At 40.9% G+C, this 27,599-nt stretch overlaps 1 protein-coding gene across 1 annotated transcript; it reads right to left on the bottom strand.

Moving 5' to 3' along the window:
- Positions 1 to 721: 721 nt before the first annotated feature.
- Positions 722 to 4,216, bottom strand: CTLA4 (cytotoxic T-lymphocyte associated protein 4). Its single transcript, XM_042874897.1, has 4 exons — positions 3,919 to 4,216; positions 2,360 to 2,710; positions 1,798 to 1,907; positions 722 to 955 (listed from the first exon to the last, which is right to left on the bottom strand). Exons 1-4 carry the CDS (start codon positions 3,974 to 3,976, stop codon positions 857 to 859), a joined length of 618 nt encoding a protein of 205 aa, XP_042730831.1. The 5' UTR covers positions 3,977 to 4,216; the 3' UTR covers positions 722 to 856.
- Between the last annotated feature and the right edge of the window lie 23,383 nt (positions 4,217 to 27,599).

The following is a 27,599-nucleotide window of genomic DNA, read 5'->3' as shown; positions in this document are numbered from 1 at the left end:
GATTTTTATTGAATGGTACATAACTAATAAACAAGATTATACAGTGTCTGTATTTTCATGGAAAATAGACTCAGTTAAACACATAACATATTTCTGCCTCTTGGATAGATGCTAATTTAGCATTTGTAAAACTCAAGGCTCCAGCAGAGCTGGAATATCCTCCCAGCAAGAGCCCCAGAGGTCTGCTGTTGGGCAGACTTTCTCTCCAACCGTGCTGTCAGCACTGCCTCAGATATCATCAGTGTTAATTCCAGTACTGCACTGCTGAGACACAGTGCCAGAAAAAGGCTGAGATCAGGCTTTTAGAGCAGCAGTATCATCAGTGCCAGCCTACAGTGATGCCTTTGTGGAAGCACAGAGCACTAAATACAAGAAATCGAACCAATAAACAGCACTGCATGGAAACAAGACAACATTCCTTTGTGCATTAGTGTGCCCTTCTGCCTCTTCCCCTCAGACCTGTAGGATTAACTTTGCAATGATACAAAAGCCTCTGCAGTAATAGTGTTTGGATTTCATTTGATCAGTAGACACGGCACAATGTGACAATAAGATGTTCAACTCAACAGCAATATCTCTTAATGCTACACATATATATGTATATTTATATAAACTACATATTGGTACAATACAACTCAAAAAATCAATGGCCTAACATAGCCATTTACATGTGACAGGATTAACCTTGAAATATTAATGCATAAACTATTTATTCTCCTCCAAACTATAGAAGTTACAAATGTTTTCTCTCTTTTCGGTACACCTTTGTAATAAGACAATACATTTTATTACTTTGACTTAAGTCAATTAGCAGATTCTCCTTTCCGCTAGGAAACAGACTCTCCATCTCCTTGTTTCAGTTAACAGTGATGTGAAATGGAATCACTTTTTTCTCTAGCTTTTCAGAAGGCATTTTCACATAGACCCCAGTCGTGAGACGTCGTCTTCTCTGGATCTGTAAGATATGGGAAGACAGGGAAATAAATGAGTGGTCACTTCTCTTTGCAGAACATCTATTAAGATTACTTGAGGTAGAATCAGGAGTTAGAGGGTCCATTTAAGAAAAGATAGAGTCCTGCCATTCAACCAGCACTCTGAAGATGCTCTTATTACAGTCCAGTCTTGGCTCAAAACTGAGTGTTTACACCGGACTTTTAAATTTAGCTTCTAGTGACAAGAGTGATTGAAAAATATGGGGCAAGAATACTATTTTGGTTTATGATTTGATGTGAGTTTTATTTCTACACTCCAGACCCCCACTGAAATAAGCAAACCAGATTTACATTTCTCATGCTTTTGTCTTATGCGGGTGTTTCTAGCTGTGAAGTTAAAATATGCTGTAAGTTACAATTCCTTCCTGCCACAGGGAGAAGCTTCTTTACATTTGTTTTGTACATAGATAAATAGTGAGAAAAGTAAAAATCAAATCCTAGGACTTTGTGTGAAACAGCTATGTGAAAATCAGGGTAGACCTGAAGACTGTTGCCTTTGATACCAGAAGTACCCAAGACTCCAGCCTATTCTAAGCACCCAAACCTAAGCCAAGAATCAGTTCAACTGATATAAGTTGTCTGCTACTCTGGCAACACAACTGAGCCATAAACAAGTTTAAATAGTAAATCCAGCAAGTTCTCCTTTTGCATTATTGCATCAGTACTGCAGTGCACTAGTAAAATGCTGCCAGAGCATCCCAGTGCATTTGTTCCAAACATTCTCTCTCGTTCTTGTTTCTTTCTCCTTGTTCTTGGCACACAAAGGGGCATTATTAGCAGGATGGGATTAGTTGATGGGACTCACCGCTTTGCCCACGACAATGGCTGAGATGATGATGCTGTAAAGAAAGAATCCTGAGGCAGTAGCTCCTAATACCCAGAGATATATGGCAGTGTCTGGACAAGGTTCTGGATCTAAAACATACCATATTGCACAACGCTTATTACATATGACCATCATAAGGAAGACCCTGGAGTCAATCATTAACATCCACAATTCTTTTCTCTACCATATCTTCCCAGGATATTATCCTGCCCACTCAAACTCCAGTGAAAATAGAATTTATGTGCAGAAGAACAAACACTTTACTCTTTGCTGTTTCTGCACCGACATTCCTAACTTCCAGGACACAACATTTATACTATATGGTATTGCATATGCTGTGAAACATCCATAAATTGCTAAATACATGGCATGTCTATGAATACATCTGCATTGGGTGTCTACAGGAATAAGAGCATGATTCTCAAAGGCTGAATCAGTGTTCAACCTCACTTCCTACAAACAGCACTCTGAAGATCTATGAGACATACAGCAACATTTGTAAGCTGGGAATATCACAGTACTGGAAAGCAGCCTGGCTTACCAATCACATAGAGTTGTGTCCCGTTTCCCTTGTTCATGAAGTATGGTGGAGGGTACATCCGCTCCATCTTGCAGACATAAAGACCAGTATCATTAGCTTGCAGGCCTGTGAGGGTAAGGGTCACGTTGTTTCGGCCCGGGCTAACATGGCACTGAATAACCTCTTCCACACTGAACATTTTAAATTCCAATGTGTAGGTCGAAGCACAGATTTCAGTGAACTTGTCACCTGTCTGTTTGAGCAAAGTCACTCGAATTTCCTTTGCATTCCCAATGTGCTTGTAGTTACACACCAAGCTGGCAACTCCTTGCCTGTTGGCCAGTACTATTGCTGGCTGAGTCACTTCCATTACTGCAAGGAACAAAGAGCATCATGGTAAGTTAACTGTCCAGAAATGGTCTGCAGTCATATAATAACTTGATAAATTAATAACATATATAAAAAATTTGAAACCTGTACTAAAAGAAAGAAGTCCTACCACCTGTCATGTGTGGATAACTCCTAGAAATGCCTCTATATCCTTTCAAAAAAAATCCTTCAAGACCACAATTAACATGAAGACTGCATTAATATACTGAAAAATACTGACATGCTTTCATTATTATAAGTGATATTAGAAATCTCAGCAATTATTTGTTCCCAAGTAGTAAGTAACTTGACCACTTACTGGAGCAATGACCTGCAAGCTTCAATTTCCTTCTTAACACACACTTTTAGATGTACAAAAGAAAACAAATATATAGACTTCAGTTGGTAAAGATGAAATTTGTAAAGTTAGGTATTTAAACCATAACTTCTACCTGGTAGAAATAAACATATTGCCATTTAGAAATTAACGGATTGACATCCTGTACGAAACATAGAACAGAATCCTTAGGGTGACAGTAATACTGAATAAAAACTCTGTTTCCATTTTTTATTCCTGATCTTTTTACTCCAGCTATTCCCAAGTCACTGGATAGAAAGATGTACATTCTAAGCTACAGTATAGCAACACACAGCAAAGCCTGATGAACATACTGCAAAAAATCTTCACAAATCTTAAGGGGAAATTTGTACACCATGTGTGTCTCCACAGGCTGTTTTGTACAACTGCTGTATTCTGTCCCTCAACACGATGGGAATGCATTTTTGCTTTAGTGAGCCATGAGTGCTCAGTATTATTTATTCAATTTCATATAAAAACAGTCCATTTCTGGGCTGAGTTTACCTTCTTCAGTTCTGCAGTGCAAGAATATGGGAAGGAGATAAGTAAAATCTCTCCATCCATTCAAACATCTATCTCCACCTTGTCAGCTGCCAACTTCACCCACAAGGCCTGGTTTGTCAAAATATTTCTTGCTTCGTGAGCTGCTCTGAGTCCTGCCCAACCTCTCTGCAGGTGTCTTTGCTCTTGAGTCTGTGTTTGGTTTTCCAGACACCTCTCAGAGCCCTAGACTTCTTTCCCAGACTGTCCTATGGAGAGACCCCATGTCATCTCCTCTTGTACCCAGCCCCCGTTCTGCAGAGGTGTCAAAATGAGAAATTGTAGACATCCCCAGCTACCTTCATCTACCCACCTTTGGCAGTGGCAGTGGCTGCGCAGAGAAAGCTCACGGTGACCCATGCTGAGAGCATTCCTGCGCCGAGACAGATGCTGTAGGAGCTGAAAATGTCTGATGCCTTCAGACTTTAAGACAAACTGGAACTCTCAGGACTGGAATAAAGGTAACGCCTTTCAGGATACTGAATCTTCGAAATGTTTGAACCCACACAGAGTCAGTGTGTATTTATATAGCTGTGATCCCAGATGCTGTACCTGAAAGTAATATGAAGCTTTGTTTTGGTTTTACGAGAAAGGAAGTAGTGGGTTTGATTAGTACGTGCATAGTTAACCTCAAACAGCATGAACAAAAACAACTATTCAGCAGATGGAAAATATATATTCAATCTGAAACTGCCATCCATTCTGCTTTGAGAACTGGGGGGAGGAAAGTAATCATCCAATAGAGTAATGCAGGGCCATTAGTGCAGCTTCCTTACACAACCATAACGTTTAAAATTCTAGCAGTCATCAGTTATTTTCTATTAGGACAACATACAAAGAACTATTTTTGCCTAATGTGACACAGTGAATCAGTGCAAGCTAGCCTGTTTATGGAGGACTTCCTTCCACCTCTAATATCTTTGTTTCCTCTAATGTTAGTGCTTTTGATGTTTAAAAGTGCTGCCCCCTTCAAAATACTGATTACAACTGCAATAGTTTCATCTTTTAATATTAATAATGTGACTTGAATCGTAACCCAACTTGTTCTGTTCTTCTAAGAAAAAAAATGATCTATCTAGGATTATAACTAATGACTTCCACATCTGTACAACACTTTCTCTACGTAGAGACTTTACTGTCCAAGTACACTGAGATCAACAGATGAAAAACACTATAGAAGCTTTGATTATTGCTGTCTCCTCTTAGAGAACCTGCCTCGTACCAAATCTCAGTGACACAGTTTTCACCCATTGGCCTTTTAAAAGTCATATCTGAAAAAAAAAGTGTGAAAATCCTTGTGTTTTTTTATGTGATGGTCTGTCACATCCACGAATCATTGCCTAAAGAATTTCTTAAAAATAAGTTACTCTGAAGACCATCATTCTTTTTTTTCCCATCTACTTTGAGAAGCTCTTCTAGAAGATGCTTCATCATTTGCACATTAACAAAGACCTACTTCTGGACTGTGACCTAGAAAAAAGATAGCATTAGTTCTTGAACAGTGGCCTGCTCAGACCAAAGATACAGGACAAATACTTCATCTCAAAAATTACATAAATACATAATTATATAAATAAATTGACTGCTTCCAAATTTAGGTGATGCAACAATTTTTTAATGACAAATTCATTGCCACTTTGATTTCATCTAGCATTTAAAAGCCAGCCTTCAAAACAGAACTGATAATAAATAAAAATACAACTCTGGGAAATGGAAAAATTGCACCCAAATAATGAGTCAGGCCTGTATTTTATTACTGCTTATACACACTTAAATCCATTTTATTAATAAATTTAGTATTAACTAAATTCTATTGCAATATTACATATCAGAATATCAGAGAGATTTATGGCATGAAGTTATCAGGTTGTGCCTGACATTTTCAAATCCAGAGTAGTAAACATATTGCCTATCCCATGTAGCTTTTTGGCTTGGGCTTTGTATGCAGTTAAATAAATGATGCACTTAGCCTCCCCATCATTCATAATATAATCTCCAGATAATTGATTGTGCAATTAACCACTAAACATTTGGAAAGGATTTCCTTTTACAACTCTATGCTTACTGTCCCACATAACCACAGTATGACTGAGCACTGAACCAGGCTCCCAGGGTAGTGGTCACAGCACAGAGCTTGCCAGAATTCAAGAAGTATGTGGACAATGCTCTCAGACATATGGCCAGATTGGTGGTTCTCAATCAATGTGGAGCCAGGAGCTGGACTCGATGATCGTTATGGGTCCCTTCCAACTCAGGATATTCCAGAATTCTATATAACTAGAGAGAGAAGAAGCCCTCTAGGCCTGGTCTCTGGCAAACACTTTTTCCATTCTTACCCATTTTGTTTTCCAGGCTGTTTAATTCTCAGGGTGTCTTTTCAAATCTACCACAGCTTACTCTTTACTCTTCTTTCTCCTTAAAATCCTGTCATGATTACTACTCTTCTAAGTAAGACACAGTATGTCACCCTGTGGATTTTCTTGAAGTTTTCTGTCTCTCCATGGCCAGGGCAGCCTACGGTGAGCCTAGACTATTCCCCTTCCAATGCATAGAGATTACCTTCCTACAGTGTCCTTTCTTCTTGCTGATCAGGCTTTGGATCTTGAGTTAACATTGAGCAGATACCAGATTGAAGATGTAGCAAAATAGGGTTCTTGTTCCAAATAAGACTTCTTCACTGTTCCTTTCCTACTGAGCTAAGTTGTGGCATGAAATAAGGTCTTAGTAACCAAATGAGTTCCCCCCTAAAATGAGATCCACAAGAATGGTCAGGGAGGCCTTTTCTCTGTGCTCTGCTACTCTTCTAACTACTGTTCAGCTGAAGAAGACTCTGTGGGCTTTTGCTCAGTCCACCTTCCCTGTACACCACATAGGTTTTTTGGTCTACAGCCAAAAGACCTGGCCAACCCAGTTACCGATTCTTCTTGTCTGTGCAGTCTGATATCTTGCCACTCTGACTTCATCTTTCAGACTCCTTTTCTGCCACTTTTTACTTTAACTGGAACCTGACACCTGGCCTAGGGTCAGAGCAAGGAAGTGGGTCAAAGAGGAGCCCTTCCTTTGATGCTGAGATTCAGAAGGTCTTTAAAGAAGGATGTTCCTCAGGCTGAGTACAACAGCATGTGCTTTGCACTTGCCATGTCCAAGATCTCAATGTAAGATAAATCTTTCTTTTAATGCTCATGCTTATATTATAGTACTCTTCTCTTTGCTCCTGGGGGTAACATTAAGTCCCAGGTCAAAGGAAACCTTTTTACTCTCTCTGTGCATCCATAGCAAAGAGTCGGGACAATGGAGAGGACTGAGGGGTTTGCAGAGTTAAGCTTCAGCCCTAACTGAGGAATCAGCTGGCCTCATGGCATCTGTGAACTTAGCATAGAGAAGGACATTAATTTACACTGGACACTGGGCTACACTACTATATTGTGATTAATAACTGGTTTGTCATCTAAGCTTCTTTGTCATTGGGTTGCTATTCACATTTAAGTGATCTCAATTGCTTTTCTTCACTGAATACTTGCTAGGGCAAATCTTCTACTGACGCACTGTCAGAATTCCCATTGCAAAATGTTATTATTCACTTTTTTTTTTTTTCACACATTAAAAAGAAGTTGCTTCACATTGTCTATGTTTTTTTCTTCTCTGACAGGAACTTAAAAAAGTTCTTGGTGGTGAATTGCTTGAGATGTAATGGAGAGAAGAGAAGCTTATCATTTGCATAAGTATCTGGTTTCAGGATATTTTCTTAAACTCAGAATGTGAGATCATGTCCCACTATGTTAAACAGTTCACGTTTTTAGCATGTTAGTTTGCCGCAAACCTATCAGGGTTTTGAAGTGCACTGTCATTTGAAAAAAAAATCCAGACCTCTAAATGGTATGGCTGAAGAAAAAAATCTTTTCTACAAGATAATAGGTAAGGAGAAAAGGAAATAACATCGTAACTGGAAAAAATATTGTTTCATTACCATGAAAGGACTAAAACCTGATTAGTGTAAGTAAAGTCCTAGATATGACCAAGTTTGGTGGATCAGTCTTGGTTCCTGAAAGAACCACAGCTCACATCATCAAACTACTGATTTTTAAATCTCTCAGAACTGTGGCCTTTCTGAGAGCTTCTAACTTGGAATTGCAGATGTCGATGTCTTGTCCTAAGCCCATGCCCTCAGCAGACAAGCAGAGGCAAGGACAGCACTAACTGAGGAGCTCCCAAGCATTTGGATTTCGTGTGTGCTTTTGCTGACCAGTTGATGGGCTATAAGGGGGGTTTGAGGTGTATGCAGATGTGTGAGAGTTCTTTTCCTTGTGCTGCAATAGTTGGCAGTTCCTTCTGGAAGTCTAAGCTTTGTTTCCCCTACTGTGAAGTTAGCTATATGAAGCAGTCCTTCCTGAAATTCAGGACATCAGTAGTTTTCGAATGGGGGAAAATTGGTTACCAATTTTCAATTATAACATCTGAAAGTAAACCTGTTAGGTATATCCTGTGACTAGCTGCTACTATGGAGAGATGGACAAATACTGATGAGGTTTTACTTCTGCTTCCCTCCACTTCTTAAAATATTGCAAAAAGGAAAAAAACAGCTAAAGACAGCTGTGTTCTGACTGTGCAGAAGTTTGCATTTAACTGGAGACAGAAGAAGAAATCATTATAAAGTGAAGACATGTGAGGAGTGTTGTTCTCAAAAATGAGATGCCTAAGAAATATTTTGAAGGGTACAGGCGTGTGTATTTCACATGTAGTATATAGCTTAAAATTCTGCTTCCAGTTTTCATACTGCTAATTATTCCCTGTTCTGTTTTGTTGTTTTGTTTCGTTTGGAAATTTTTATGACATTTTAAACCACAAGATCAAAGCAGGACTCCTGGTAAACCTCAAATTAAACCTTTACATTCAACATTTATCAAGCAGAGCACTGAAAAAAAATAATACATAAAGGAGATCGTGTCCCAACTTGGTGGACGTACAGAGAATCAAAATATTTGAAGGAGAGGAGACTTGAGAAGAAAAAGCATATTCTGTAGCTCACAGTGGGAGGTTCTTTTCAAATGCAAGAGATGGCATGGAGCACATTTTAAAGGACTTTTTTGAATTAACAACATGCAAATAATGAAGATCAGCTTTGTTTGCCAGCTAAAGTCTGGGGGCTATTTCTAAAGAGTGAATTAGAGCTGATAGAATGGAATGGAAAATGAAATAAATGAAATGAAATGAAAAAGTCTTAGTAATATAGTGTGCACAAAGAGAGTGAGAAGTTGTTCAGAGTGACAAATTCACAGTAACATTTTGAATACTTAGCAGTGAGATGGTTGGTCAAGGCTTGAGAAGTGGATGTTTCTGCAATCAAGAGGTGACTTGGGATCACAGACAAAGGCTCCAAAAGGCATTTTCTTGCACTGAATGGCCCTTACATTCTGCCTGATTTACCACTGCTATGTCTGGATCTTGGAAGTAAAACATGGGTGTCTCTTCCCACTGGCACAGTCAGAAGTTCCATACTGAGTCTGGGAATAAGCTACAAGTCTGGGACACCTTTAGCTTCTGCGTGGAAGTCTCAAAGGGCTCAGTGAAATAAAAATAGGGAAATGAGAATGCCAAGTGAGAAAAGAATATTTTGGGGAGAAATATGATTGGGTGAATGAGTAAAGCATTTATGTAACCTTTCAGTGCTTGCTAGACTGTTAAGGTAGGAATAAAACACATTCACAGACAAAACCTTTGCAGAAGCAAATCACAAATAAAAACATATAATAGTAAAGTCCAGATAGTGTATCACCTGCATCCCCTTCAGTAAAGACCTTTAAAATGTACGTGACAGGGCAAGGTGGCATGAAAACAAAACAAAACAAAACAAAAGAATAGTCTTTTTATTACAGATTATTTACTCAGTGCTTTGTCAGAGAACTTGTTCCAGGGAATATCTAAATTATGATGCACAGACCATCACTTCTTACTGCAGTTTTACAGTCACATGTGCAAGACTCGTAAGTTTGCATTAGAATAAGTGTTAAATAATAGGCTAGAGGCTCTGGAAAACAAAGGAAAGGAATTTCTGGCAGAGGTCATTAGAATAAATCCCAGACTTTTCAAGATTCTTCACATTTTTGAAGTGTAGTAGTTGCAAAAAAATTGTCATCCTGTAACCAAGACCTCTCTGCAAGTGGGATATTGTAGCCAAGTGTTGTGCAGTGGGAGTCAGTGAACTGAAATCAGGTCCTGTGTCTGCCAAAATTTCTCAGCATCAGGATTTGTGGCCCAACCCACCCTTAGCACAAAATCTGGTCTCATGTACCCTTGAGTTGGTAATAACTTGAACTTCTGCTATCCTCACCAGTTTACAATCACAATTTCCTGAAGTCCACGCTAGGTCTAAGTATGAGAAGAAAAACCAGAAATGTCTCTTTGTTCAGAAGCTCTTTCTTACTATGCCTGCTTACTGACATATTACCACTCATTGCAAGTTTTGTCTTTCCTCATATTCTTAGAAATCATGTCTGTAGCAGCTCTCAGAGCATCCAAATAATGTGCCTCTTCACAGTTCCAGCTGCCTCCTCCCACTAACATCACCTGCAAACCCAGCTAGGAAGTCCTAGGGAAAAAAGTTTGTGGAACAGGGCTGCAGAATCACTAAGAAGGGATAAATAGGAGGATGGGCTTGTGGGTAACCCACCTCTTGGGGAAGGTTTCTTTCAGATAACAGTAAGATTGTATCTGGTGCATACAAAGAAAACAAATTTGTTGGATACCGTTCAAAGAAAATCAAGTATTACATGAAAAGGGAGAAAAATGTTTTGAATTTTACAATCTTAAAGAGAAGAAAGGAGAAAATTTTTGAGAAGCGCATGTACAAAATTTCCTAAAGTTTTTTCTAGTTCCTATCAAAAGCATTTTTCATTTTTAAATCATCAGCTCTGTTGCAAAGAAAATAAAGAGGCCTTACACCTTAGCAGAACATTTTATTTGTCTTTGTTTCTGCCTAGAACTAGTACAAGGAGAAATAAGAAACAATATGAAGGGAACCCCTTGCAACAAGAGCAGCAGCAGTTAAACAGAGCTTTCTTGAGAAAGTTTCACTTCCTAAAGTTTTCTGCTATGTTTGCTCGTTTAAATGGCCATTGTATTAACCTACTTTTTATGATTTTCAAATGTCAGCAACCAACTTAGGTTTTGTAAAAGAAGCGTTAAGTAGAAGGCCTGGTTCTCATTACTTTAAGGATGTGAATGCATCAACAAGTTTTGCTTCCACAGTCTTGCAAATAGTACTGCTGCAGTATTACCACCTCTAGAATGAATGCAATTGCACTAGCTGTAGATAGATCAGACTCCAGTGTGCTAACTATTGCCAGGTGTCAAAACTCATTGAAAATAAGTGGCTGCTCTGTTTCTCTGTATCTCTTTGGACTACACGGATTGAGCAGTACTCAGCTGACTTACATCCCCTTTCCTCTAACAGCTACAAAATTGTGACAATGCCCATTTCTGAGGAGTTTAGCTTCAAATTATATGAATGCCTTAGTTGTTGTTCTATTGATACTGGATCTTGAAACAGAATTATTTCATTTGCAAGCAATTTAATAATCGTCTGTATATTAGGTCAGAAGACACTGAGCTGGCACATGCCGGCTTTGAAGGAGAGTGTAGCTCGAATTTCTGTCTATATTCAGATGACTCTAAGTCACTAGTTAATGCTCTGCTAAGTTACTGGGACATGAAAGAGTTGGGCTGCACAAGAGCATGCACAGGCGACTCTGAAGCCTCAGGAAGTTTGGATTTGCACTATAAACTGTTGAGACTGACAAGGCGTTTTGTTTTTGAAAAGAACTACTGCAACCAAAAATTCAGGATGGGACACAGAAAAAATATTTTAGGACTTTGGCCTGTTCTGTACTTTATTTTCTTTGATTTCAAGAAAATAAAACCTACAGAACATTTCAGAATTTCCAATGGAATATTTCTCAACACCTTTTTCAAATTAATGCTCTGATTTTTTGTTCAAAGCAATGCTTCTTTCTAAAATCTCTGTTAATTTTAATAGTTGAACCATATTTGAATAGACACCATCAAAATGAAGCATTAATTTTTTTTTTTTTAAGAACAAATGTCTCATTTGAAGCCTTCAAATTATTACTTGTTTTAGTTTTCAATTCACCAAAAAAAAAAAAAAAAAAAAAATCTATGTTTTTTTCCTTTCAGTCTGATTGAAATGGGTCCTTTTAACTTTCCAAATTTGCCAACGAAACACCAAAAAAAATTAATTATTCATCGAGTTCCAATGAACACCCTTCTTAAAACTTCTCAATTATGCAAACTAATCACCTTCTGGGAAATATGTGTAGATCATCTTATGGTACAAACTCACAACGTGACTCAATGCTTCTTCACTTGTACACTGCAATCCTCCTCACTAATTTGATTATTCAGGCTTTTGCCTTGTCTATCATTTTCAGCTCATTTTCTCCCCATCTGCCACCATCAATCTTTGTTTTTCCTTTGCTTACAACAAAATATTCCTTATCTTTCAAGATATCAAATGTGAGATATCATCATGTAAGGCAAAAGCAGCCAAGACTGCAAAAATGTTAAATTACTTTTCTCATGAAGCTGCTGGTAAAACTTGCTGTTGCTCCAGCAGTGGCAGCAGAAAGGAAAGACCTGCAGCAGGGTGCTGGCATTGCAGCTTAGGCCTTGTGCCAGGAGGCAGGCAAGCTGATGTGCAGGGTCCACAGGCAGTGCAGGCCATGGTTGTCAGGATGCCAAGTAGGAAGGGCATTCCTGCCTGGCAATGGCAGGAAGGGGCTCTCCTGCCAGAGGCCTGACTGCCTCGGTGAGCCTCCAGGGAGACATGGAGCAACACAGTGGAAATGATACCTCAGGTTGAGGGGCTGGAAGCAGAGGAGGAAAAAGAGGAAGCTTTGTTTCCTCCCTCTCTGTTTCCCCCTTCTCTGTACTCTGTGCCTGCAGGTATTGTGTGGAGGGAAGTAAGGACTGCCAGCCTCTTTCTCACAGTCAAACAGCACTGTCCTGAAGTGAATCACAGTTTCTCCCTCCCGAACAGCCTTCTTGAAGCAGAACCCTGCCTTCCTTTGCCCACACACTATCAGGCCCTTCAGATGACCTTAACGAGGAACACACCTGTCTTTTGCTTTTAGTATTGCTGCTTGCAGTTCGCACAAGCATTGGGCTCTCTCTCCTGGCTGATGTGCAGGGTTAGCAGTCCCACGTGTGTTGTCCTGGCTGTCCCAGCCAAGCACAGCACTCCCTGCAACACTCACATCCTTTTCTTTGCTCTGTAGCCGACAGCAACCAAATGTGCACTGTGCCTGTGGCAATCAATTTTCTTCATGCTTTCAGGGATTAACTGTTTTTAGCTAACCCACAGGTGCTAACCCACAGGTGCTTCATTATCTTGATCAAGCTCACATATGGTATGATCTTTGCCCAGTAATCTGCTTTAACAGCAAATGTCATAATGACAATAGCTGGCATTTTTGCTCCTATCATAGTTGTTTACAGGATTGTTGGCCATTTTTCCACTTAGATATCTAGAAGTTTTCTACAAGTATAGCTGCCTGAAGGAGCCAGCATCCATCTAGCAAGAAAGGGAGGACAGATACCAGAGTATTTTTTATCAAAGACACATCTGTTCTTTGATCCCAATGCCATTAAGAACTCTTAGCATATTAGACAAGAAGAAGGCTTGCAGACAATGTCTTATCATCTGAGATGTTTGTGTTCATTTCAGGGACACTGTGAAGCCCTGTAGTAGAATTGTCAGCTAACAGCTGGTGGAATACTAAGTGAGAAGGTATGGCTAACCCATGGAGCTCATGTGCAAGTAATGCACCTGAGTGACTGGAAGGGGTGGAGCCTGGATCCACACCTCACCGTCATTTAAGAGTTAGCAAACAGAGGAGTAGCATCTCTCTGAATAGAGGTTGTGCTCTTCATGGTCTGTGCTGATTGCTGGGAGGAGCCAGCTAATTTTTGTTTTTTGTCACCTTCTGTTATTTCGTAACATTCCATAGCATTTGTATCTGTTCCTCTGTACAAAGTCAGTCAATGTGGCCAGTCAACATCTACAGGAATTTGTAAATACAGGGAATTGTATTTTGTGTGGCTTAACTTCTAGTGAACGTGTCTGAAAGTTTGTCCTTGTGCTCTTTAGCTGAAGGCTGCTTTAATTGGATTGGTAATCAAGAGCTTTAGTGAGGAAGGTACCCCCAGGGAGCAGCACTGTCAACGCCAGGCCCACCTCTGCCATTATGTTGTGGATGCATGTTTGGTTTAGTCATTGCTGCGCTGCTTTTGAGCTGCTACAAAATTTCTGTTGTAACAACAGCTTCCTAAGCAACAGTACAAAGCCTTCTCTGCCAAGGGAAGGATTGACCTGCAGTGAGTGCAACTGTTAGGTGTGCTGCTGCCAGGGTTCACTTGTTGCCTGCTAAGTCAAAGTGCCTGTTGTCCTCTTACCTCAGCTTTTCTCTCAGGCAGGCCAATACTACTATACTATAATATAGTAAACTCGTGGAGTTTTATTCTATTTTTTTAGTGTGATTGGAATGAGAATACACCACACAATGCCTGAATCTTCTGGCCACCCAAAGAAGGAAGGGCCCCTATCCTGTGAGTGTGTTTCCCTATCAGGCTGACCATAGGGAAGAGCAACTGCTGTCAATACAGACAGGATTACTCTCACTAAAAAAGCTCCTCACATCATGCCTCCTCTTTCCTTGTAGCAGTACCAGCACTTGTGCAGCTGTGCAAACTAAATCATTTCCCTGCTGAAGTTCATCCCACAGCCAAAGTAATGCTATTGCCAACATAACAGAGAAGAAGGGTGGGCAGATGGAGCCCACAGTCAGGCTGCATGGCACTGCCTTTTTTTGGTTATAATGACTGAGAGCAGGTAAAGTAGACTGTGGAAACATGGACTAAAAGACTATGTGGAAGAAAGGTCTCCTGACAGTCAAGGCAAAGTTAGAGTTTCCTCATGGCTTTCCCTTCAACAAAATACATTTCTTTTGTGTTTAAATCTTTCTGAGTCTTGACTCACCAGCACATGATATATAATATGTTTAATGTATACTGAAGGTAATTAAATCCTAAGTATGTAATTTGAAGTACAGCTGGGCAGTGTGAGTGCTGACAGCTTAGGGAATAAATGAATAGAATGAATCTCTGAAATCGAAACTTATTTCTACACGGTTTCCTGGGGAGGAACTTTAGATTTACTCAACTTTGACCTCTAAGGCCTCAAGCAATTACTGCAGTAGTAAAGTCTAAGGAGATGCCACATTTACTGTAATAGAAAGGGGTGAGAATGGAATGATTGCTGTGGGAAATATCAGTTGTACTGAATTTGGACAGGGGGCTGTCTTCAATAGGCAGATCCACACAGGTCATTCCAGAGAATGGGCATGGCAAGTGAACGTGATAGGAGCTTGGTCTTTTCACTGCAGCTCTCCGTGACTGTAAGGTATATCCTGCTGGACCATTTGCTATGGGAATGAGAGAGATGTGAGGAACCCTGCTATGTGCCTGTGTGAGCAGCAGACACTGCTTTGAGTGTTTTCCATATGGTGCTTGTTCTGGAATGAATGGCTCTGGACTTCAGGAATACTCTGGCTGCATCCACACGTTGTCCAGCAGCTGTGCCTTACTGGTATGTATTTGAGTTAATAGTTCAAGTGTTAGCTATCAGCTTGCTGTCTGCGGAAAGAGCAGCAAGGCTCAGCCAGAAGTGATGGCAGAAAGGGGGCCATCTGTGAAAGTCCAGGCATGAGCCATTGCTCCATTGGCAGGGTGAGGCAGCCAGCCCCATGCATTTGAGCAAAGACATTCCAGTAGTAGATTCGTTTAGCTGTCTGGATGCAGCCACCCAGTTTTGGAGGCTGCAGGCTTTTTCCAGGTCTGTTCATGCACCTATTTCATTTACTAACAGACACTAGTCACGCAGTCCAAAATGAGATTTAGCCACAGGGAAATAGTGCAGAGGGAACTTCTTATGCAAGCTTTCTGAGCAGATGTTCCTGTAACACTGGGGTTTGGCACCCTGAGGCTTTATAAATAACTCACAAGATTCTCCTCTTCTGGGAAGAACATATGTCTTACATTAAAGAGTGGGCCTCAGATCTTACAAGCATCACTAGCTTTTCCCCTCCCTCGACTTAAATTCACCCACACATCCATTCTTCACAGTCATAGCCTGGTCATCCTTACCATTGCCTTTGGGCCAGGTTTAGTAATCTCTGAATCTAGCATTTGCAAATAGGGCAGGGGTGCTGTTCTCGCATATGAAAAGGCAGTTGTGTGAATCTCAGTAGAACGTCTCCAAGTTCAACTTTCTCAAAATAAACAATAAATAGATCTGAGTATAGTCAATTAGGTAAAAACTCTGGTATAAATGAATGCCAAAGAAAAATTAACTTAAAAGCAAATAAAGCTGAGTACCCACTGCTATTCTCATCAGGCTCAGCAGAGCAGGGCAATACAGATCCTTACGCCTCTCCACTTTGGCGAGAGAGATATGTGTTGTCATGCAATGTATTCTTAGAAAAGCATCTGCCTTGCCTCCCTGAAGAATTCATTTCTTGCAAGCCCTCCCCCTGTTCTGCGTGAGAGCTGCAGGTTTGCACGAAGCATTGCTGTAAAATAGCTCCACCACAGCCGAATGTCACTTGGTGTGCTGTATTCTCAGAACCAGCAGCACTGCACCCTTGCAGGGATGACGAAACACCCAGCATGACTGTGAAACATACGTGAACCAAGTCTTTCCTTTCAAACCACCCTCAGCACTGCTGGTTTTTATGTGGCTAACGAGTGGCACAGCTGAGTGCCCTGATCATATCCCCCCTGGAAGGAATGTGCCCCTTGTCTTCTCTCCTCCATACATCTTGCACCAAGCCAAGCACAGCTGAAAGTATGGTTTCCTCCTGCAGGTGACCGTTGTCATTGTGGTCCAGTGCAGATACTCGCATGTCCCTGGGGTGGGGCACAGAAGGCACATTATGTCAGATGCTGCAGGAGATAGGGAGATGTGCTTCATTGTCACAGGGACCAGCCCAGAGCTGAACAGACCCAGTCTTCCATGTTTTTTCTCACTGCTCAGGCAGGGCAGCACTATTCTCTTAATTCTGCTGCCAGGAAATGTTTTGTCATCACCATGCACTGCTTGATGCCACTGTCATTTTACCTCTGAGCTGTCAGTTATGGGGCTGAAGAAGCATCAGTGCATGCAGATGTGAGAAGAGCACCCCACAGCTTCTCAGTAGTGTGGGAATTAGAGGGCAGTGTGAGAAGTATCTCCTTCCCTCCTGGGAAGGTGTCATGTTTGGCTTGCACATGTTGAAGTGAGGAAGCATGGCTTTAAACCAGGAACAGTTGAGTAGATCATGCAAAACTTGTTTCTGTGTTTTGTGCCCTTGGGCTTTGCTGTTGGCTGAATGACTGCTATGGGGTAACTATGTTGGGGGAGCTGTGGAGAACTTCCTGGAGCCACCAGTTTCTTCATTTTGCATTCATAGAATGGACTGCTAAATAGGCTCCTGATCTTTTTCTTCTTCCTCACATCCTCTTGTGTGGGAACTGTCCTGGCAAGACCTCTGCTACTCAGCACATAAAGCTACTGCTTGCAAGAGCATTTGGTGCTTTCGGAAATGTATCACATTCCTAGAGACCCTGGGGAGAGGACAGATGAGATCTCAGCAGGAGCAGCATCTCCAAACTCTCTTTCCCACACAGTTCCCCTAGGCTGAGTTGCAGGCTGCCCATGTTGAACAAAGAGGCACAGCCCAGTGCATGCAGCAGGAGGTTTGCCAGCAGGTTGCACAGCTTCCAGCTCCAGATCAGCCTTTCCTTGCAGTAGTGCAGCAAGGTGCTTGGCTCAAAGCTTGGCTCAAAGCTGCATTCCAAAATCTGTGGGGAGCTGCAGGTCCCTCCTGGTATGCTTTTAAGGGCAGTGGGAGCATTCTGAAACAGCTCACAGAGGGATGCCAGCAGCCGGCTATGGGTGTGTGGGTGTTGGGGCAGCACATGCTGGCAGCCTCACCCACACTGAGGCCATGGAGGAGCAAAAGAGTGTGGGAGTGAAATACATCATTCTGTGCAATTTTGGTGCTACTGTGAAGCCCAGAGCCTTGCCATCAGCACAGCCTGTAGAGTGAATAGGAGCACGCTGAATCTTCTGGCTGAAGGGAGAAGAAAAGCACGACCTCTCCAGCCACACATGAGCACTTCTTGCCTCGTATCCATGACTCAAAGACTTCTGTGCAAGCGTGAATCATTTTTTCTTTTTTTAATCTGGGAACAGTGATGAAGTGCTGTACAACCTCTACAAGTTCAAAAGCAGGAAAACAGCTTGCAGGTTTTTTAAATGCAATTTCAGTCCTTTAAAAAAACTCTGCCTTGCACATTTCTGTCATAGTTATCAAAGCAAATAAACTTCGAGGCATAGGGTACACATGGTGATCTATTTAAAAAGATGATGGTTCCTATTTTATTCTCAGAGCAAGAAGGGCATTAATGAGTATTATGTTTAGGATCATATTCTGTATTTCCTCTCTTATTAGATATTCCTTTTAATTCTTGTTTCATTTTGTTCCTTTTTATTTATCTCTTCATAGCTCATGTTCAGATGCATAGTATGTTTTGTTATGCATAGAATCATAGAATCCTTAGAGTTGTAAGGGATCTCTGAAGGACATCTAGTCCACCTCCCCTGCAATGAACAGGGACACCAATAGTTAGATCATGTTGCCCAAGGCCTGATCCAGCCTTGTCTTCTAAGTCTCCAGAGACAGGGCATCAACCACATCACTGGGCAAGCAGTTCTGGTGCCTCACCACCCTCACTGTAAAATATTTTTTCCTTATATCTAACCTAAATTTACCCTCCCTGATTTAGAAATCATTTCCCCTTGTTCTGTCACCACAGACCCTGCTAAAGAGGCTGTCCTCTTCTTTCCTGTAACTCCTCTTTAGATGCAGAAATGCTGATACCAGGTCACCTCACAGCCTTCTCTTCTCCAGGCTGAACATCCTCAGTTCTCTCAGTCTGTCCTCATAGGAGAGGCATTCCGTTCTGTGGAACATGTTTCCAGTGGTTCTATGTCTCCTGTACTGAGGACTCCCCGTCTAGAAGCAGTACTCCAAGTGAGGCCTCACCAGTACGTAGTAGAAGAGCAGGATCATCTCCCTCAGCCTGCTGATGCAGCCCAGTATACAATTGGCTTTCTGCGGTAACTGTAAGGGAACATTTCTGGCTCATGTCCAGCTTCCGACCCATCAGCAATCCCAGGTCTTTTGCAGCAGCACTCAATCCTTTCATCCCCCAGCATGTATTGGTAATGGGAGTTGCCTCCGCCCAGGTTCAAGATCTTGCGTTTGGATTTGTTGAGGTTCACCTTGTCCCACTGCTCAAGCCCGCCTAGGTCCCTCTGGATGGCTTCTCATCCCTCTGGTTTGTTGACTGCATCCCACAGATTGGTGTCATTCAGCAAACTTGCTGAGAGAGAGCTCAACTCTACGGTTGTCATTGATGAAGATATTAAAGAGTATTGGCCCCAACACTGACCCCTTGGGGACACCACTCATCACCATTGAGCACCACTCTCTGGACTCAAGTTTTATTTTTAATTATGAGGGCTTGGGTTGAGGCTATGTGTATATATATTTTTATCCAAAAACATATCCACCTTACGTCAGTTTCTATCTGTTACTTATCAAATACTCAGCCTTTACATCCAAAAGATCGCTGTTGTACAAAAGCCTACCGTCTGACGTCTAGCACTCATTCTTTCTACCATAGTTAGCAACATACTGAAGAAAAATCTCCTGTGTTATCATCCAACTATTCCAGTTTTCATCTGTTTTTCCAACATGGTCAAGCCAGACCATGAGTCCAAATGACTCCTTAATACTGGGGTGGATAACATTTCTACATGAGATGATGAAATCTCTGAGGATTAGAATTCCCCTGTGTTCAAGGGAAAAGTTGAATGTCTGTAAAACCTAATAAAAACTGATAAACAGAGCTGAGCTGTCACTTCTGCCTTTCCTTCAGAGAGAAACTGCTACTTCAGTCAATAACTCAGATATCTAAGTGTTGTAGCTACTAGATGGCTGAGCATCCATGTACGTGAGCCCTGTACCCCTTCTACCCCAAAAAATCATAGAATTGCTCAGGTTGGAAAGGATCTTAAAGATCATCAAGTCCAAATGCAACCTGACCATACTACCCTAGCTCTAACAACCCTTCACTAAATCATGTCCCTATGCACCACATCCAAATGGTTTTTAAATACATTCTGAGGTGGTGACTCAACCACCTCCATGTGAAATGGTCCCATGATCCTATGTGAGTTCTTGTACAACTGATACGGTTAGCTGAGCAGTCATCACAGAGAAACAGGGAGTTTTGCAAGGCTAGTTGAGCTAAATAGCACCTTGGCAGTTGTCTGCTTCTGTGAAGCTCTAGCTGAAGCCTTTTCATTCATTTTATGTTAGCAAGCACTCAAGCCAGCAAAGTTATTCTTCCCCAAGAGCTTGAATGTAGCCTCTGTAGCTTACGTTCATCTTCCTCTGTGAAGCCTTTGAAAGCTGTGAGCCCAACAGCACAAGCCTGTGAGAGGAGCTGGGTCAGGTTCCTCTTTCCAGGGGTTTGCCATGTGGGCAGAGTCCCATTGCTGGCAGTGCTGCCAATGGGGACACAGGGTCTGATCTTAGTAAGATGTGTAAGGACATCATTAACAGTCCAGCAAGGTCTGTCTAAAGTTCTTGTTTGATAGAATGGCAATGAATGACTAGGACAGAAGCAGTTTCTCTGGAAGCATCATTCTAATGTCTCAAAAACTTAAAATACTTGCCTCTTTTATGTTATATAAATGCTCACAGAACTGGCTGCTGGCTGTTGTAAAGTGTGTGTTAAAAATACACACCCATTACAACAGAAGGGAATGGCTTCCCTGGTTAGACAATGAAGCATCCATTAGGAAATCTTAACTGAGGTACTGACTGGCTTTCCTGGTTTAAATTATGTTTGTGTTAATGCCTTCTCTTTATGCTATAGTGATGTGTTGGTTTTTCTTTTTTGTATTTTGTTAGCGTGGCAAATAGATAAACCAATGTCAGAGTAATTTAAACATCAAATTCCAAAAGGGAATGAGACACTTCTATTCTTAAAATAGCATTTTCTTTATGAAGCTGTTGATCAAGATGGATTTATCCAGAAGAGGGTGGGGGAGAGGCAAGGAGCACTGCCTCCTTTGAAGATAGCTCCCTTAACCATGACAAAGAATAAAGTCTGTGCTGGAAACATTTCTCCTCTCATGTGAATTTTCTGCACCACCATGATCAGTCTGGCTTAGACAAGAGTCACTCAACACTTGAAGCAGACCAGTTCTCGTATTACAAGCACATGGCTGACATCCAAGTTCAGGTGAGGAAGTCAGGAACACTCCAATAGAACCTTCTTGGTTGCATAGAAAACGTCCCACTACTTTCATCAGTGGGGCGTGGAGGTATCTCTTGGAGGAGCTGCAAGCAGTTTTCTACCCACCAATGAGAGAAGGCTGTTTCTTTTGCAACCAGCCTGGCCTTGAATATCTCCATGGATTGGAGAGCCAAAGATTCTCTGGGCAGCCTGTTCCAGCACCTCACCGCCCACACTATAAAGATTTTCTTCCCTTTATTTAGTGTAAACCTATCCTCTTTTAGTTTAAAGTCATGACCCCTTGTCCTATCACTACACTCCCTATTAAAGAATCTAGATTTCTTGTAGATCCCCTTCAGGTACTGGAAGGACGCATGTATGATAGTGTGATATCTTGCTGCTGCCTGTCCAGATCACTCTTCTTTTCCTACTGGTGATATGGTCTAGGCTGTTGATAGCCATGCAAGTGGGTAATTTACTTAGGATTTTTGGCAGAATAGCCAGCACAGAAGGTGAACCAAACAGAAAATACAGCTGAATACAAGAGATGGAAATATTTTTCCCTTGCAACTGCCTAAGGCAGGCCACTAGCTGAAGCAGATGTCAGCATCTAGGGTTATTTTCCAGAGCCTCTTTCAAATCACCAGAGAGAAATCATCTATTTACTAGACATATCTGAACTTAGATGAGATTAATCCCATTTCTTTAGGCTCTATTGTAAGCCATGACTGTTAACACACTGCAGTAACTATCAATTGTAGATCTAGATAAAATGTCTGAAATGCAAGTATTATTAACCATACATCTGAAAACTTACAACAAAGTAAACAAAGTATTTAGGAAAATGCTGGAAAGAAATTCTGGTATAATTCTGGTACGCAAATAGAACCTGGGATCAATTTAGTAGGAGCAGAAGAACATAGTTAAGAGAAGATCCACTATCAGTGCTTAATAACAGTCAAAATTCACTCATCTTTCTTAGCTTAACCATTGAATCATAGAATCCTTAGAGTGGGAAGGGACCTTTAAAGGTCATCTGGTCCAACTCCTCTGCAATAAACAGGGACATGCACAGCTAAATCAGTTTAGGATGCAGATCCTATGAAAACAGTTATTTCAGAAAGTCATTACTTGTTATTTTGATCAAATGTTTCATGGCAACTGATTTAATACTCTAAGACTAAGCATAGCAGTCTAGCTCCAAGTCCTAGCTCTGCTGCGGATTACATGGACAATAATGGGCCAGTCACAGGCTTGAAACTTGCCAGTGAGAAAGAAATGCCAAATGTTTACAAGTTCATGCCATTAATTTCTGTCAAGTAACTTGAACATGTTTAATGAAAGATGGTAAGAGTGGACAACTCAGAATATAATTATCTAGCAGCCTCTTATGAATACCCTCTCCCATTCATACCAGAAATCCACAGAAGGAATATGCATACTCACAAGGAACATTGTTTGTACATTCTCAGTTTTATCAGTTCTTTGAATTTCTTTACTTTATGGGAGTACATATCAAAGTTTTCCTAATTAAAATCAACAAGAGAAATCAGTCATAAACGTGCAGACAACCTGATGTGTACGTGCCTGTTGTCTGCATAATAACACTGTAAAGGCATTACATATACACACAAAAAACAAATGAACACACAGGAAAAGAGAGTAGGAACGTGCTTCTGGCACCCATGATTTCTAGCAAGAATTGCTGCTCTAAACTGGGGTTTCTATGTGGAGATTAGGTACTTGCATAGATACAAAACTATGTGTATTAATCACAGATTAATAAGCCAACAGTGTGGCAGAAGCAAGAAGAAAGAAATACCTTCCTAGCAGTTATAAAAATTAAAATCATGCAGGCATATGAGAGGTGCAATTCCAGTTTCATTTGTGTCAGGGTGGGCACAGCTATTTCTAGGGCAAAATGTTAATGGATACAAAGTGCCCAGGTGCAGAAGACAGCTGCAATAGTTATTGTATATGATGGTAATAAAATGAAAAGGAGAAGCAAAGGGATTACTGTATTTCTCATGTAGATTTATTAAGTATTTGTGCTACTTCACTGAGGACTCTTTCCCAGTTTTTATTTTTTGCCACAACAAATCTGTTTCTTCCACCAGGGTGTTACTTTATTGTGCACCAGAGGAGGGAGATACACGCACACAAACCTTCTGAGAAACACATTTACAGGAAATAGAAAACACATAAGTGTTTCTCTGCCCCACTGTCTCTATGTGCAGAGTAAGTCCTTACTCTCTTTCACACCCATCAAGTACTTTAGCTCGGGATTAAACTGATGCTAACTATTGAAAACATTACATAATGATCATGGAATGGCCTTCACCAGGTGCTACAGTGGGTGAGTTTCCTGTGAGGAAATCATAGTGTCATGCAGTAATGACAATCACTGCTGTCTATGAAGTCCATCTTTTTAATTGCTTTGCTATCAGATGGATTCTGCACAGGATCTCAATTTCTTACTTCACACATTCTAGTCACATAATTCATTATGGTTTTCTGATAAATCACAGCAAGGACACACTGACACCACTGATCTCATGGCCTTTTTTTCCTGCAACGTTGGAGTTGCCCTATACTGGTAATGTAGTCCTTCAGAACCTAAAAGAACTCACTAGAACAGGAAACAGATTTTACACAGTTAAGAAGTGCCATTTTAGCTTTGACATAGTGGATAAACTTCTACTTCCCTCTAATTAAAATGAACATCCCTCCTTTCTTTCCATCCTCCTTATGTGAAAGGAAAAAAGGTTGACAGTCAGGCTCTCCATTTAAATGAAAGATTCAAGCTGTCTCCTAAAACAGCTCCTGAAAGTTTTCAAGTAAGAGCATCTGCAAACAGTTGGAAAAATGATTTCCTCTATGCAGTAAGGAAAAGATAAGATGATCCAACATTTTGGCCTCATATGGGGCTCTCTCAAAGTATATGGAAAATTCAAAGGCTTTTAAAAGAATTCAAGACCGGAAAACTTAATGTACTATTTATGTGTCATATGTAGTTCAGCCCTAATGTAATATAATTCAGCCTTATGGTTCAGTCTGAATTGGTCTTTGCTGGAATGACTTACTTAAATCACTTTCAGGTACCTGTCTCTGTGGGATAGGGATACCATATTGATTTGTGGTTTTGTTGCTTCAGTGTCTGATCCCTTGAAGATTTTCTTGTCCTTCTTTGCTTTGTAACAGAAGGTTGCTTTGAAGATGCAGATGTTCTTTGTGTGTTTCACTCTTCACAGTGAAATTTCTATGTTCTCAGCACCAAGGTTGTTGCCAAGCAGATGCCTGAGCTTCTTCTGAGGCTTCGAAGGAACTTTTCTTCACAGAGCTGTTCTATCCACATGCAGGACTCACCAAGCCACATCAAGACGGCTCTGCTTTAGGAGCAAATTAACTTATGAGTTGCCATATTATTTCTCAGGGGAATGAGATTTCTGCTGTAATACAGAGGCATCCCTTTCTACAGTTAGTGTTATCAAGGAGATTCAGCATTTGCTAAACAAAATCAGCACATGCTGATGCTGCAAGAAGGGCGCAAATGCTTTTGTTCAGCATCACTACAACCAAGTATCCTCTCAGTCGATATATGCAAGCACAACTGTAACCTGGCCAATGGGCTGTAGATGACATTTGTTTTGATCCTTTGAAATATAAGGTTTTTTCTTAATAGAGTATAACTGTTGAAATCTAAATGAACCTGATCCAATCACTAAGCCTTCTTCCTTGCAGAAAGGTTAATTAAGCAGCAATCCCTTCCCCTGAGCAGAGTCAGCTTTGAGAGAGTGAATAACAACATGAGTTGGAGACTACACTACATAATGCCATTGGGTTTATTACTGCTCTTTTACAGCTTGTAATAAAGAAGACTGTTGCAGTCAATGAATGAAGTGGTTACAGTGCTGCAATTAAAGCCAGAGTGAGATATAAAATACAAGTTCTAGGCCTGAGTCACGTACTGGCAGGAGAAGGCATTGTATCTTACAAGGAAAGGAAATGCTATCACCTCTCCCTGTGCCAAGAAATCTCTCCATCACATGAATCTGACAGTTTCCTACCAAAACTCTTCAAGAGTGTTACATGGGAACAGAGAGGAAGTTAATGAAAGTGAAAGTAACCAGGAGGAGAGAGATTGTTTGACCACTTAGCCAGAAATCTGAGATGCTTCTCTGCAGATTGCTGGCTACAGTAAATTTAAGTTATATGTATTGTTATGAAAAAAGCCACAGATGGGTCCACTTCCAGATGTTATGCTATTTTATCCCATACAGTCAATACTGACACTTCAGTGTTGTGCAGCTAAGAGATGTGGAATGAAAATAAATTCAGCTAAGCACAGAAGGTGGTAACAATATATATGCCTCCTAGTGTAAAAGCAAAACAGGCACAGATTCCCATCGCATTACAATTTTTTTTATATTTTCTTGTATTCTATTTCTCGGTCAATCAGACCTCATCTGTTTTACTTTTGCCCTTTAAACTCATCAGGACACAGAAATATCAGTTTTCAGCTTGTACTGAAAAATACACCTTTGTGTGAAAAAATACATCTTTGGATATTCCTATAAGTGTATATTTGTGATCACAATGGTTGTAGTTACAGAAGAATGGAAATTATAATTTCTCAAAGCTCCTGTTAAAGGCTGTAAAATGATTGCTAGCTAATGAGAGAAACGCATTTATTTCAGGACAAGTTGGTGTATCATGAAGGCTTTATATTTTCATTTGGAGTAGCTAGGTCTGTTGGAAACAAGATACCATTGCCAGATGGAGCATAAGTCTGCGTGCTTATGATCTGATGCAAAATGCATGTAGAAAGCCTCAAGAGTTCTGGGTCCCCCAGGATGAGACTAGAGAGTTAGTGGGATGAAGTTTGTAAGAAGGCAGATTTCAAATAACAAGTTTTCTCATGCATGTTTTCCCCATTAGAAAGGGCCACACTTGCCAACCAGAGAACAGGGGTAGCTTTTAGAGAACCATAAAAGATCTTCTTGCCTTTGAGATACATTATTTTGTCTTCTGGCTTGTGTTGGTTGCCTGAAACTCGCTCTATTCTTGTTCCTTTTATCACCCTTAATACTGTGACTTTGCAGAAGCTGAATCAAACATCAGCAATCCTCTCTCTGTGCAAATGCTTCAGAGCAGCACAGTGCTTAATTGCAGCGTGAGGGATTTACTTGTGTTTTCCAGGTTGTGAAATAAGAGATATCCCTTATAGAGCAGTCTTGATACTGCCTTCTTGCCTTCTCTTTGACAATGACTTGCTTAGCCATATAAGTAAGAGAAATGAAAAATAAACTCTGATAAGACCAAATCTGTGATGGCCAGATATGCTCCAAGTAGTAAATACAAGGCCCATCAGAAAAGAAGTGTGGAAGGAAGAAAACAAGAATCTGTTCTTGTTTTGGTCCCAGTCCTTACAACTTCACTTTTGTTTTGTTAATACTTTCTCTTCCATGGCTTTCAGTGCTGAAGTTTGCTGAGGAACAGACTAAGGATGTAATGCCTTCTAAACTTAACAGTCATTTTTATTACAATATATACAGAGTTGTATGAATTTTTTTAATTTGCTGGTCACACGTCTTTATTCTTGCTACATATTAACATGCTTCCAACTTGTGCAAGAATAAGTTGCAGATAAATGTAATCTTGGTATGCAAAGCAAGTTCCATGGTTTACAAAAGGAATGTCTGACTATTCCCTGGCAATCTTCATGAGAAATAATACATGTGAATTAGTCTGAACCTGCTCTCAATCTGGATGCATCACCTTCATTTGCTTCCTCACTCTGAAATGAGGCATATTCCTGATCTTTCCTGAAGAGTGATGGGAACAGGTGATGGTCACAACAGTCCAGCCTTACGGACCTTTGGTTTTCTGCTGCCTTCAGTTTCCTTGCTCCCTTACTACAGTACACTGCTGTGCTCCTTTACTTCTTCACTTCCACAGCAGCATTTTCAAATGAAACTCATTTTCATTTTCAACCTCATTTCCTGGTAATCAAATGTTGTGATTCTCTGCCCAAAAATGTAGGAGACAGCTTGGTTTATGGAAAGTCTGTGGGAGATGGACAACTCTGTGACCACAGAAAAGCTCACCATGAAAGAAAAGAAACAAAGCAACCTTACTGTTGATTAGATGGATTAGGACCTGAGAAGCAGGCAGTCCATGCAGGACACACAGACACACTCTGGCCACTGGCCATTTATGGTGGTGCAAGGCTGGGGAAGACAGGAGAAGGCCATGGGCTGTTAAAAGCATTGTTGTGCTCTGCAGCTGGTACCTGGGAAACCCAGCTGCGAAATCTGAGCTGTGGATGAAATGTAGAAGTGAAAAAGCAGCTGTAAGTAGGCTGGACATTTCCTGGCTCAAATCATTAGTTCTTCCTGTTTTTGTGGGGCCAAGACCCCCCAAGATGCACACACACATGTTGTGAGTTCCAGCTTGGTGTGGTGCAGTAGGCAGAGTTTACAAACACTATGAAGAGTCCCAAATCTCCTTTCTGCTCTCACAGCTGCTGAGCTTCACACACAGGATGAAGACCTCCCTGTTTGTGCTTCC

This window comes from Lagopus leucura, unplaced genomic scaffold (assembly GCF_019238085.1).
Source record: "Lagopus leucura isolate 7727_CA_CO unplaced genomic scaffold, USGS_WTPT01 Super-Scaffold_100012, whole genome shotgun sequence".
NCBI lineage: Eukaryota > Metazoa > Chordata > Aves > Galliformes > Phasianidae > Lagopus > Lagopus leucura.
The sequence above is the reverse complement of the archived record's forward strand: the minus strand, read 5'-3'. Positions and strand labels throughout refer to the sequence as shown.